The following is a 13,681-nucleotide window of genomic DNA, read 5'->3' as shown; positions in this document are numbered from 1 at the left end:
AGTCCATTTGTTTTTCATTTTTCTTGTGCACTTGCCCCCTGTGCATGAATCACTGTCGGTTTGTAGATTAAATTTATACCCCGTTATCCTTCACGTCTCTGGTGCGCTGGTGTCGACGGGGCTTCTGGCTACTGCGAGCCCCCCGGCTTTTAGAGGTGAGAGACGTGGTCCTGTCGTGGGATGAGCTGCTGGAGGGGCTCCACTCTTTTCTGGGTCTCTTCTCCACCCAGGCCACCAAGTTAGGATTTGTTTTGGGGACAGTCTAGATCATCCCTGGGGCCACTTCTGCCCCTTTTCAGCAAAGGGGTGGGGCGCGTGCCCCAGCTTTGGGTGGTTTCTTGGGAGGGTTCCAGCAGGCCTGGTGGAGACTTTGTTCCATCGTAACTAACACCTGCTTTGTGGATTGACCCGGATGAAGCAGGAAAAATACAGACTCCTGAAAACTCTCTCAAGTAGTGTATAGGCAGGCTTCCTCTCTCCGCTCCCCACACAGCATGCTGCCTGCCTTCTCGCGGGGGTGGCCTGGTTCTCACCTGGGCTCTGGGAGGGGCAGGATCCTCCCAGGCGGGCCACACGCTACCATCTCCACTCTCCATGCACATCCTCTATTTCTTTCTTTTCCTTTTCTTTTCTTGAGTCAGGGGGTGGTATTGGGAATGAACTGGGAATGCTTTACCACTGTGCTACATCCCAAGTCCTTTTTATTTATTTTAAGACAGGGTTTTGCTAAGTTGCTTAGGGCCTCAGTAAATTGCTAAGGCTAGCCTCAAACACTTGAAATCCTCCTGCCTCAGCCTTTCTAGTCGCTGGGATTATAGGCAAGTGCTGCCACACCAGCTCCATGTACATCCTTTTGAAAACATGGTTCTTTCCTCCCTGATTTCATTATTCAACAAAGAGGAACTCTACTTTTCTGGGTCCTGGATCCCTCTGAAATTCTGACAGAAACCTGGATGGCCTCCTGAGGCAGGATTCTGAGCCACTCAGAAACGGTGGTTCCTGAAACCTACCTGAACTTCAGGTAGAGCACTTAGGCTCTGAGAGGCCTGTTCCCATACATCCCCCCACCAAACTAAGAGACGTCCTAGGGATTCAGAAGCCTGGGGTGTCTTAAGCCACGTGGCAGATGCACCCCAACACTCTCTGCACCCATCTCAGAAGAGCAGTCTTCCAGTCACAGATCTGGCTCCTAGGGAGTCCCCTGTGTAGACGTGGAGACCCCTCGCTTCCTCCAGGATGCCCTGTCCGTGGGGGGTGGTCCTGAGGCTGCTGCTGGACATGCCTGCTGCAGTCCCCTGCTGCCCCCTCCGCAGGTATCATTGCTGCTTAAGAGACCCATCATTCTGCATTAATCTGGGATTCATCATGATAGCCATGACCATAATTAATTTATTTGGTATTAATGTGGATGAAATATGTACTGTCCTTTCAGGGGAAATCAGGCTGCCTATAAGCATTAGTTAAAAGGACCATTAAAATCAAACCTTCCCCAGATCCATTAGGCGAAGTCTTTCATCCTGAAGAAGATAAAGTTCTGCCGTGTGAAGTGTCATGAATAATTAGGTTGATTGCTGTTTTAAACTCTGCCCCTGCTTCCCGGCCCCACCGCCTCCTCCTGCAGCAGGGAGGGCTCACCTGCCGCAACGCAGCCCTTCCTTGCCCTCCACAGCGCTGGCCTCCGTTTCCCTCTTGCCTCTATGGCCCTGGCAGGGCTTTGTGTGTCTCTGTGGCCAGAACGGGGAAGGAGGCTGCAAGGACCCCGCTGGGTGATTCTCCGAATTGCCTGTTTCTCGTGCCTTCCCAGTCCTGGCACCGGGTGGCAGTGGGTGACTTTCTTTTGCCTTGATGTGTGTACAGAAAGGTACAGACCCGGGAGAGATCTGAAGCAGCACTTTCCAAACAGGCGGCAGCCTTCCTGCCTGTCCCGGACCCCGGCCATCCCAGCGCTGTGTGCAGGGAGCCAAGGGGCCATCCTGGGTCCTGAGTGAGGGGAGGGAGAGACAGGAGAGGAAAGCACCTCCGGAGGGAGAGCCCTGCTCTGCTGCAAAGCACATCTTCTCGGCCTGCCCGCGTGGACAGGGCTCGTGCGGGAGCCTGGCCATGGGCCCTCCCCCTGTGAGGAAGAGGCTTCTGGGTGCTTCTCACGAGGTTCCCTGCTAGACCACACCATGAAGACAAGGGCGCCCGGAGGCGGACAATACAGCCACACAGGAGGGGCCCTAGAGACCCCACCCCTACCCATGATGGTGGGTGTCAATCAGGCGATGTGGAGCCCAGGGAATGTCACCCAGGAAAGGCGTTAGAGACTAGCTGTGGTCCAACCCCTTCATTTGTGGTGCGAGAGCCTCGCATGAAGCGATGGAACTCTTTGGAGGCCCGAGGGCAGCTCTGGTTTCCGCGGGGGCCATGGACACTGGCGTGGTGGGCTGGGAGAGGGCTGGGAGGAGGCGGGAGACGCCAGACACCCCACAAGCACACCTCTTCTGCCCTGATCCTCTTCTGCTGCCCTGACAGGCGCTTCGGCACGAAATGCACGGCCTGCCAGCAGGGCATCCCCCCAACCCAGGTGGTCCGCAAGGCCCAGGACTTTGTCTACCACCTGCACTGCTTCGCCTGCATCATCTGCAGCCGACAGCTGGCCACGGGGGACGAGTTCTACCTCATGGAAGATGGGCGGCTGGTGTGCAAGGAAGACTACGAGACAGCCAAGCAGAACGGTAAGCGTCCCTCTGTGCCCGTCCCTGTCTGCCCAGCCCTCGGGGCCCTCACACCGGGCCTCCTCTGAGAGGCGTCCCAGAGCTCCACGGAGCTAATGCTGGCCGCCCCAGCCCGCTAGCGCTTGCTGGCTTTATGGAAGCAGTAGTCAAGCTCTGGGTGTGAGACATGCCATGGCGCTACTCCATGACGGCCTTGGAGCAGCCAGGGACCTTCTGGATGGGCTCTTGGTGGCCTCTGCCTGGGTGGTCTTGGAGCTTGGTCTCAGTGGACACTGGGGTTTGACCTCTGCCTTCACCTGCCTCAGGCTGGGGACAGAAAGGGCCCAGCACGGGCCTGTCCTCCCTGAGGGTCAGCTTGTGTTGCAGGCGTTCCTGTCTCGGGAAGAGACTGAGGGCCACTGTCCCTGCTGTTGCTGAAGGCTCATTCTGCTGAGTGAGGATGAGGAACGTGTGGCCATGTTAGGGAGACCTGGACTCAACACTGTAACCGAGCCCTGCCCTGCCCTTGCCTCAGGGCCATTGCCCAGGCCGCAGGGCAGAGGCTAATACCAGGCTGCAGCATCCGGCAGCCACACCTGGGAACCCTGCCTTACCTGGGCAGCTGGGCAGACACTGCTTTTGCCCTCCGTGGCGTGTTCTTGGGCCTGGGGACTCTCCTGGACAGGGCTCAGACTGGCTCCCCTCAGGAAGGCCGCCCCCACTCCCTCCTTCCTGCAACCCCATCCCTGGTTCTCACCCGCTCTGCGCCCCCAGGGCAGGGGTGTCATACTCCAGATCTGAATCTGGGATTTGGCCAAACCCAACCTTGGAATCTCAGATGCGCAAACTCACACAACATCCAGGTCTTTTGCCTTTGACTAGAATTTTTATCAACTTAGACCGACCGCCACAGTGGAAAGCAGTCCTGCTGATAGGTCTGGACTTGATGGAAATAAATCAATAAAGCAAAAACAGTTTTCATGTATTGCCGTCCAGATCTTTCCTGGACTCACATACCTATGTTATCTGGATCTGATCAATACATGGAGAAATTAGTTTTTTGATTAATAAATGCAGTATAAAATAAGGGTTTTGTGGCAGCAAGGACACAGAGGAATTCATAGGGGCCCTTTTGGTGAACTAGCTGGGCCAAACTTGGCTTTAGCAGGAGGAAGGGAGGGGCAGGGAGGGGAAGGGATGCCTATGGTATAGGCTTCCCGTATCTTTGGGATCCCCTCTGGCATTATCCCCACACCTCTGGCCTTTCCAGGTGGACAGAGGACTCTGGTCTGCTTCTTTTACAGACCTGGGGCCTCTGAAGATGGCTGTCTGCTCTGGTTCCTTAAACTCCATGCTGTTGCTTTGAAGTTCATTAAGATATCATGAGAGAGTAGGGCGGCTTGTCAGAAATAAGCCACCGATGCAGACAGGCTTGAAGACACTGAGACACTTTTGGAACTCTGCTGCCTTTCACCTCGGATCATAAAAGCTCCCCCACCCCGTTCTCATGGTCAGGGGCTCGCTTCCTTTAGACCCTGAGTTCTGTCAGCGCGGCTCCTCATGTTGCTGAGACAAACACAGACTGGTCATAATGTAGCTGGGGAGGCAAGAGTGACATTGTGGGGCTCGTGATTTCGTGAAGAATATCTGCTCTGTGGCAGTCCTCTGCATGACAGTGGGGAGACACTGGATTTGGCATCTGAGGCTGGATGGGCATCCCCAAGAACTTGGAGCTCCTCTGGGATGGGGTGTGGATGGCTGCCTTTGCTTCCCAGCTACCTGGGGGGTTGGTAGAAGCTGCTCCTGCGGGCTGTCTCCTGAGGGTTAAGCAGGAAGAGGCTGGTGAACTGGGGTGTTAAGTAAGAGTGTGGGGACATGCAGACAGGGAGGTAAGGCATGTTTAGGCAGCTGAGGGCATGTCTGCCGTGTTCCCCAGGTGTCCTCTGGGTGTCGGTGAGGCAGAGCCGCTCTGTCCTGGGCCAGCAGAGTGGTCCTGGGGTAACATAGGACATTTGTCCGAAGCAGGACGTTCGGCTACCTTTGTGTTGGGATTCCTCCTTGCTCCCTGTCTTCTTTTAGGTTTATGATTTCCTCCCTTGAGCTAAACAGAGGACCTAATATCAGTTATTAGCACCTTAGTGTGAATGATTTTGTTCATTTGTTCCTTCTCCTTGGATATCTGCATTTTCAAAATAATGAGGTTGCATTTTATGCCAGGGACAAGTTCTAGGAGACCCTGCATAATTCAGTGCTAACATACATTAAGACTAATTTTCCCAGAGGAATTAATGTAAACTTGGGGGGAGGGTGCCATCCGCAAGCAACAGATCCATAACCTGTGAAGCGTACCTTCGCCTTAATGCTACTTTTTATTTTCTCGGCATTATCGCTAGTACCGTGCCCAAGGCTCTCTCCTAAATTAACAGCCGGGTATCATGGTCTCGCTTGGCCTTCCTCATAGCGTTTTATCACATTTAACTTCCGCACCAAAGTTATTGATTTTTGGGTACATTTTTCAGCATGAGCACTGCCACCACTACTTAATGAATACTTGGATGACATTGTTATAGGATATAAAAAAGATTTTAAATTATAATAACAGCGAATGTTAAAATAACAGCATAATAGTCCCTGTAATCACAAGAAGAAAGTCCTGCACACACAACAGTGGTGTGGCACCACAGGGCCACCCACCTGGTTGACAGGCAAACTCCAGGGGCACAGCCATCTGCTGTGGTGAAAATGATTGCTAATTCACTAGGAAAAACTGTTTTGAAATTAAGCGATTCCCAGCAAGTTAAATTCTTTTTTTTCCCTTTGAGACACGGTCTCAGTGTGTTGCCCGGGCTGGTCTTGAACTCCAGGGCCCACACTCTCCTCCTGCGCAGCCCCTCAGGAGCTGGGACTATCAGCTTACATTTTTATCATTTTATTATTTAAAATTTTGTGCATGAAGATCCTACACGTATTTTAAAAGTACACCATTTCATAGCTGTATAATTCACATTCGCATCCAACAACATCAGGCTGAACTCTGGAATTTCGTGAGTCACGGAGGTTTTCTGTGTTGACATTACTCTCTAAGCACCGGGGCTCTGTCCCTTGCCCTGCCTTGGGTCCTGGACTGCAGGGAAGGAGTTGGGCGGGAGTGGTTCAGGGATGGTTCTGGAATGACAGTGACTTATGCTGGGAAACATAAGGGAACAGCCCAAGGAGAAGAGGCCTCCACCCTCTGCTGTGCGTGTGGGTGCAGTGTGGCCCCAGCTGTACCATTGCTTAACCCCCAGAACACACCGCCCCCAAGGGCAAGGTGTGTCCCCCGGGCTTCAGAGGGTGAGGCTGCTTGCTCAAGGCACTTACCCAGGGTCACGAGGGCCAAACTCAGGTCTTTTACTTGGAGAACCTTTTAGAATTGTGAGGACTGATTGCACAGAAAGCTTGTAGTGAACCAGGCACATAGTAGGTGCTTTAATAGATGTTGCCTATTATTGTTGTTCTTGAGAGGTTTTTCTTGAATGTTCTTAAAGGAGAAGAGGCAGGGAAGAGGCCAGGAATGTAGCAGAGGCTCTGAAGAGCACCGTGAAGCACAGAGAACCAGGCGCCTGTGGTGGACTTTATTCTTAGCGTCCTCCAGGCTGCTGGGCAGAGGGGGAGAGTTGGACCCAAGTCCCAGGTGAGCAGCAAGCTGTTGGCACACTGTGTGGTGCTCAGCATACCAGGTGCATCTCTGCCTGACTGAAGGGAGCAAACCAGACTTTAACTGACAGGGACTCAAGGCTCTTTGTTCAAAACCTGTCGAACACTCTGTTGACCAGGGACCGTCTCTAGATCAGTGCTTTTCAAAACACGTTGACAGTGAGCGGCTCACTTCACGTTTCAGCTCAGGGCACGCATGCACACGGTGGCGAGTGAGCACGTCTCGTAAACACTGGCTCTACCTGTCCATCCTGTTTCCCTGTTCCGTTTTGACCGACTGAAGCGACTCTACAGCCCCCCAGTGGGTTCTAAGCTGTGGTTTGTGGACACTGCTCCATGAGTGAGGTGCCTGCTGCCCCCAGTTGGGAACCGGGGAGTCTACGGCAGAAGCAGTGAGGCGGGAGCAGGGGAGATGGAGGCTCTGGAGGGCAGCCAGGATAGTGCACCAGGGCAGCTCAGGATGGACTTCTTCACCTTGTCCCGTTCACCTCCACAGCCTTGGAGATGAGGCCCGGGGACGTCCAAACCAAGCGCTCACCATGACAGGGAATGCGTGGAACTCTATATTCGGTCTGATGGGGGCCTCAGTGCCATTGGCTTGGCCTAGTAGGGAGAGGCAGGGAGCCAAGGGACACAGGGGCAGTGGACCTCACCTTCAGTGCTACAGGGTGGGCTCTGCGGGGTGGGGGCCACTCCACCAGGATGCCCACCCTTCCTTCCCCAGTTGTACAGAGCAGGTGCTTACCTGGGGAAGGAAGGAGGAGGCCAGCTGCTTCGCACCTGCTGAACCCAGTACGAGGTGGTTTTCATTGCAGATGACTCGGAAGCTGGAGCCAAGCGGCCGCGGACCACCATCACCGCCAAACAGCTGGAGACATTGAAGAACGCCTACAAGAACTCCCCGAAGCCCGCCCGGCACGTGAGGGAGCAGCTGTCATCGGAGACAGGCCTGGACATGAGGGTAGTGCAGGTGAGAGCCAGCCCTCCTTTGCCTTCCACCGGGGATCTGGGCCTCTGGCAGGGAGGGACAGTGTCTGGTGTCCAGAGCCAGGAACGGGTGTGACACTGCTGATCCCCACGGGGAGTTGGGCTCAGGGCAGTGACCCCGTGTCCCTGGGGGTGTTTGCCAGAATCCCAGGCAGAGTTCAGAGGCCCAGGCTGGAGAGAGTGGGGGAAGGAAGAACGGGCTGCAGTCTGTCTGCAGGCACCTGCCTTGGGGTCCTGGGAACTTTGGGCTGATGGCGGATACCCCGTGTCCCTTGTGCTTTGTGGCAGGTTTGGTTTCAGAACAGAAGGGCCAAGGAGAAACGCTTGAAGAAGGACGCAGGGCGGCACCGCTGGGGCCAGTTCTATAAGAGCGTCAAGAGGAGCCGGGGAGGCAGCAAGCAGGAGAAGGAGAGCTCGGCAGAGGACTGTGGGGTTAGTGACAGCGAGCTGAGCTTCCGAGGTGAGCCGCGCCGGGGGGTCCCCTGAGGAACAGTAGGCCCTGGCTCGCAGCGGGTCTTTCTTGAGGCCTTGGCAACTCCCTCCAAGATTCAGGAAAGGGTGGGGAAGGTGCTAGTGGCCCTTCAGGGCGTGACGGGGAGTAGGAAAGGCGAGCCTGAGATGGAACCGGGTTGGCCGGGTGCAGCCAGGCCCTACTGGAGGCCCTGAGTTCCCCTCATTTCCTGCTGACTGGGGTGCCCCCACCAGCCCACATGGCTGTGAACAGATGGCTGCATCTCAGCCCTTGCCCCAGCCCTGCTCCTGCACCTCTCCCCTGTGGGGACACTGGCCGCCTCCCAGGGTCCCCTGGAGGAACCAGGTCCTCCTATCCTGGTGACAGGAAACTCGCTCAGTAGGCCTCTTCCGGGGAGCCAGTGCTGCAAGTGCGTGAGCGGGCACGAGTGCATGTGAGTGGGCACCGGTTGCCTGACCTCCTGCCCCTGGCTTCATCCTGTCCAGCCCCGGAGCTTTGCAGCATGTGCTCTGTTCAGATTGTGCATCAGCAAAACTGCAAACTACTGCATGCAGTGGACCCCCAGCTTGTTCACAAATAACCCTACCTGTACTCGGCTACTGAGCCTGCAAATGGGGAAGGCTTTCCATTGGGGGATGGCAAGGACACGGAACAGGGATCAGAAACCTGGTGTGCAGTGTAGCTCCGTCAGAGCCACTCATTTCTCGAGAGCCACTGCCTCCCCATCTCTTAAGTGGGAAATGCCACCTCCTTGCACATCTCAAGTCATTGTGGGAATCAGTGAACACAGCAGCTGTGGACATGCCGGGGAAAGCTAGGCACACTTGTACTCAGGGGAGGGCATGACTGTCCCTACAGGAGCCAGTGGCTCCCACAGCCAAAGGGTCAAGTCATGGCCGTTGTACCGTGGAGCAGGGCCTTCTTCTTCCTGCTCCCTTTGAAAGACATCAGCTTTCCCTGCCCCCTGCTTTTACATTTTCGTGGGTGGAATGGGGGTCTCTGAGGGATGGGTTTTGAATAGCGTAGGGAGGCCTGACACAGGAATCTATGTAGCCCAGGTGGAAAAGTAGAAGTTGTCTGTGGGCCAGAGGGTGGAATGCATGGCCTAACAGGAACATGAGGCTGTGAGAGGACTGTCACTCAGCCCCGAGTCTGCTGAGGCCTAGCGGTCAGAAGGCCCAGGACCTCACTCTCGCCTGCCCACAGCAGGATTGGGAAAGTCAATCTCATCTGAGCTGTTGAGGTTGATGCCTGGAACTCAGTATTGTTAAATCATTCCTGTTGGGTGCAGATGGGTCCCAGACTGACATATCATTGGTCTCTCTGGGCAATTATAAAATCATTTATTTCTTAAGACTAAAATTTCTTGCCTCCGTTGGAAAGATGAATTCTTTTAGGTGGCAAAGATTGCATTAGATCCCCTTAGTGAAATTCTTCAAGAAACAAGAAGGTCCACTGGCCTTAAATCATTTTTGTGCCCAGTGAAGAGCTTATTGAATAGAGAGAAGCCAAGTCCTTTGATATTGAGCCTCCTTTCTGGGTAGACCAGAAGGATTGTGTATACACGTCTAGGAGAGGTCCCCAGCTTAGTCCTATCCTGCAGGTCTGCTTATTTCCCAAACAATGAAACTAAGCACTTTTCTCATTGAAAACTTTCATATCTGCCATTTGTGATGTAGATAACACCACCCACCAACCCTGGGGCACTCATACTCCTCAGCGTTGCCAGAATATCTTAGTACACCAGCCACATGGGGCCAACAAGCTCATCAAATATATGTCCAGCCTCTGGGACCTGGGAACTGGTCTCTCCAGGTGTTTTTTGTTTTGCCCCTTGACCTGGGTTGGTCCCTAGAGGTCAGGTGGATTTGCTGGTATCTGACCCTTGCTTGGCAGAGAGACAGCTGCTACCCTTAGATATCTTCCCCTAGTCATGGGTTCCTAGGTTTTGAAGAGCAGAGACCACTGAAGTCCTGGCAGCTGATAATAAATCTTCATTCTTTTGTCCACAGAAGATCAAATTCTCTCAGAACTTGGCCACACCAATAGGATTTATGGCAACGTGGGGGACGTTACAGGCGGACAGTTAATGAATGGGAACTTCTCCATGGACGGGACAGGACAATCCTATCAGGACTTGAGGGATGGGAGTCCCTATGGAATCCCCCAGTCTCCATCCTCCATATCGTCCCTGCCATCCCACGCTCCCTTGCTCAATGGGCTGGATTACACAGTGGACAGTAATTTGGGCATCATTGCGCATGCAGGGCAGGGAGTGAGCCAGACACTGAGAGCCATGGCTGGGGGACCCACCTCTGACATCTCCACAGGAAGCAGTGTAGGCTATCCCGATTTTCCAACTAGCCCAGCCTCTTGGCTTGATGAAATGGATCATCCTGCTTTTTAAACTTCTCTCCTCCCCACCCTACCTGTCCTCCTGGTTTGAGAGCATATCTTCAAGGACTGAAGGAGACTTGCCTCTTAAGGATCAAAAGTGCGCCAATGTGAATTTCCATTATTTTCAATGGAAGTCTTCTGCTGGTTCCTAGAAGGCTGTGCGACCTCGCTAGGGCACTGCTTTCTTGGAAGAGGCAGGAGAGCAGCCTCAGCTGCAACGGCACAGGGTGGACAGCCTGGAGCTCTAGGATGCTGGCTTGCTGGCGCTCTCCCCACCCGCCCTGCTTGGTGGCTTTGGCTGCTCAGTGCTTTGGTAGCACAAGGCGACTGTGAAAGGCCACCTGGGCCTCTGGGAACTCTGCTCCAACTGTGTGTCTCACACAATGCCTCCCAAATCACGGCCCTCACCAGAGCCGAGATTCTTGAGGTAGAGCATCGCGGCCCTTGAGTATAATGAGATGATTTCTGGACCACCCTGATTGAACCCTGATTTTCAAAATAAAATAGTTATTAAAGGTTAGTGAAAACATTGATGGCCACAATTTGATATTAAAAAAATCCCCCTCTCCCTTTCTTTTTGTTGCTATGAAAATATGACTTCTTTCCTATGTGAAAGTATAAACCAGAGAATAATCATCGGTTTTAGTTTTTAAGAAATCCCTTCTATACCACTGAATCCCTCATGGCAAGAAGTGGTTTTCATTGCAGATGACTCTGAGGCTGGAGCTGAGTGGCCTGGACCTTCACAAACTGCTTGATGAGTCCCCTGGGCACAGTGTGCCTTTTTGATTTGCTTGTATCATTTATTACCCAATATAGGCTGTGGGCTACACAATGATCAAAGCTAAACCGTGGAGAGAACACAGTGACAATCAGTGACAGCACTGGAAGAAGGTTTCGGGTTCCAAATGTGCAGTCTGTTTAGCCACAGGGGCAGATGCCAGTCTCCTTGTGGGGTGAAATGAAATTTAGAGTCTGCCTGGAGGGGGTTGCAAGTCTGCCCTCCTCCTCCTAAAAATTGAAAGTCTTCTCTGCTGACTCCATTGGACGACAGCGTTGCTCTTTTGTCTTACCTTGGTTGGGAGGAGTACCCTGGGGGACAGCCTTAACACTGTCCAAAAGGTTTTGAGTGGTCCTTGGGCTGCATCTCTCTAGGTTGCCGGCTGGACTTGTGCCATGCTCAGGACTTCTGTCCTGTGCTCAGAAAACCAGAGCTCCCCAGCCAGTGGCAGTGCAGGGACTTCCTGCTTGCAGGTTTGCAGTAGCATGTCACTAAGCCTGCAGCAAGGTCAAAGCTGCGACTACCACCTTGTGCACCCCACTTCTGGCCATCAGAATGCTCTCCATGTGCAAGCTGGGAATTTAGCCAGTTGTAATTTATTTCCACCCCCTTGGGAAACCGTGGTTTGCTTCTTCTGGCTTCCCATTCTTTTAAATGAGATTGGCAGGTAGGATGGAGTGAGAAGACCTCGCCTTTTGTTCACATGAGGTGACGGCCAAAGACCCGAAGGACCCTTCCTCGTGTGACTGGTTGATCACCTTGTGAGGACTGCAGAGACTTTGGCATGCTGCAGGCAGACTAAAGGAAGCGTCTTTTGCAAGCCCTGTTCCAGGGCTGAATTAAGTTCAATTACGTGTCTTTAAGAGACAGTCAATGAATTCCTGGATCAGCCTTCAGTTCACCTTTTCTCTGAGCAGTTTTGTAGCGTACTCTTGTTTTTTTTTTGGTGGGCTGCAATTGCCCTGAGTTTTGCCTGGGGAGGCTGCAAACACGGACTCTTTTCTCAAGGCTCCATGTTTGTGGATGGTGGTGCTTAAGGCCATCATTTTTATGCTACTGGAATTCCCCAACAATGTCAGGTGGGAATGGACACAAAACCAGATAATGAGCATGTGAAGGAAGGGAAATCATTGTTTAGAGGTCAACTTCTTAAATACACACTTCTCAGCAAACTGCTCACAAAACACAGGAGAGAGGCTGTGCTGGGCAAGCCAGGTGGGAAGCTGCCTAGCCAGGTCTGTATTGGGCTTAATATCTTGTGGGTTCAGAAGTGAGTATAGTATGGGACAGCAGGATCTTTAAAGGGGGGTCCTGTTTAGCACTATAGAAGATCAATTTAGGTTGACCAGCTTTTTTTTTTTTTTTGTAAAGGAGTTACTCATACTCCCAGTTCAATGGTAGAATAGGAGACTGTTCTCACACTAAGTCTGTCTAGGGACTCTGGGTAGTGCAGTGACGTTGGTAGTAGGTCCTTTGGTTTCACTTGGGCTGGACTGCTGGAGAAGCAGGTCCTGAGAGAGCACTACCAGAAGTCCAGGAGAGCTGTATTTAAGTTCCTTCCCCAGAGCCACCTCCCTGGAGAGCAGCAAACATGGGTGACCATTTAGAAGCACAGTCATGACAGGTTTCAGATTTTAAGTGGCTCACCAAGCAAGTTGTGCTGCATTATGATGGGCCAATGTCGTCAGTGAGCACTGTGCTCTGAGATTGGCTATTCTCAGAGGCTCTCCTCTACTAGACTCCTCACCAGTCTAATACTGTGTACTTGGTGCCACCTGGTAATGGCTTCCCCCTTGCTAAATGACAGAGATGAACTTAAGAAGTGACATGAGACCTTCTGGAGGAATTTGCAATATGAGGGCCTGTCTTTGACCCTAAGAGATCTGTTAACAATGATCTGCAGTGCTGCCCAACAGACTTTAGAGCAGGAAGCTTCTGAACACTGGAGCAAATTAGTAACTGACCCCCAAGTTCCCAGTGGTGATTGGATAAGCAAAATGGGAACTAAGTGGTATGAAGAAATCTGTATTTGCTGAAAAGTGATAAAATCATGGAGGAAATATCAAATCTAAGGGCTATGGGTACATCCTGTTGTTGGGAAGTGGGGTTCTTGGCTCTTCAAGGACTTGCTGTGTAACCCCAGGCAAGCTCCTTTTGGTCTTTATGCTTCATCTGATAGTTATGAGCATAATGTAAGATGAACATCAATTATCATACTGATAATACTGTTCCTGCAAATTAATATAGTGAATAACAGGGAAAAAGAGCAAAACAGACCGAAGAGAAGCATTTGGCAGTGTCCTTGAAGGTTTTTTTGTGCACTATAAAACATAAAATCTAATAAGATAATTGGGGGCCATTAGATCTTCATCAAGTTCACTTTGCAAGAAGTGTAAGGATTCTGTAGAACGAGACATCCCCGTCTCTGAAGCTCAAAGCTGCTCCTCTGAACTAACCACCTCCTTGGAGGAGGTGGCTAGAGGCTTCTGATGAGCAAAGGCTGTGTGCTGTATGACAGCCCGCCACCTGCCACCTGACCCCACACAGCCCTTCCAGCACGCCCCAACTGACACCTAGGTCACAGCCATGGACTGATGGCCACACCTCCTCAGCCAGCAGGGCCTGGATGACCCGAGGAGGCTCATTTTTTAA

The 13,681-nt window shown here is 52.5% G+C and overlaps 1 protein-coding gene across 1 annotated transcript in view; it reads left to right on the top strand.

Moving 5' to 3' along the window:
* LHX4 (LIM homeobox 4) overlaps nucleotides 1-12,405 on the top strand; it is a 39,840-nt gene extending 27,435 nt beyond the window's left edge. The window contains exons 3-6 of the mRNA XM_079105947.1: nucleotides 2,515-2,717; nucleotides 7,208-7,362; nucleotides 7,668-7,839; nucleotides 9,864-12,405. Coding sequence (XP_078962073.1) covers nucleotides 2,515-2,717; nucleotides 7,208-7,362; nucleotides 7,668-7,839; nucleotides 9,864-10,258 — 925 coding nt within the window. The 3' untranslated portion in view covers nucleotides 10,259-12,405. The remainder of the gene's footprint in view (nucleotides 1-2,514; nucleotides 2,718-7,207; nucleotides 7,363-7,667; nucleotides 7,840-9,863) is intronic.
* Nucleotides 12,406-13,681: the final 1,276 nt, after the last annotated feature.

The sequence above is a fragment of the Sciurus vulgaris genome (assembly GCF_902686455.1).
Source record: "Sciurus vulgaris genome assembly, chromosome: 12".
Classification (NCBI taxonomy): domain Eukaryota; kingdom Metazoa; phylum Chordata; class Mammalia; order Rodentia; family Sciuridae; genus Sciurus; species Sciurus vulgaris.
This window is presented reverse-complemented; position numbering and strand designations above follow the sequence as displayed.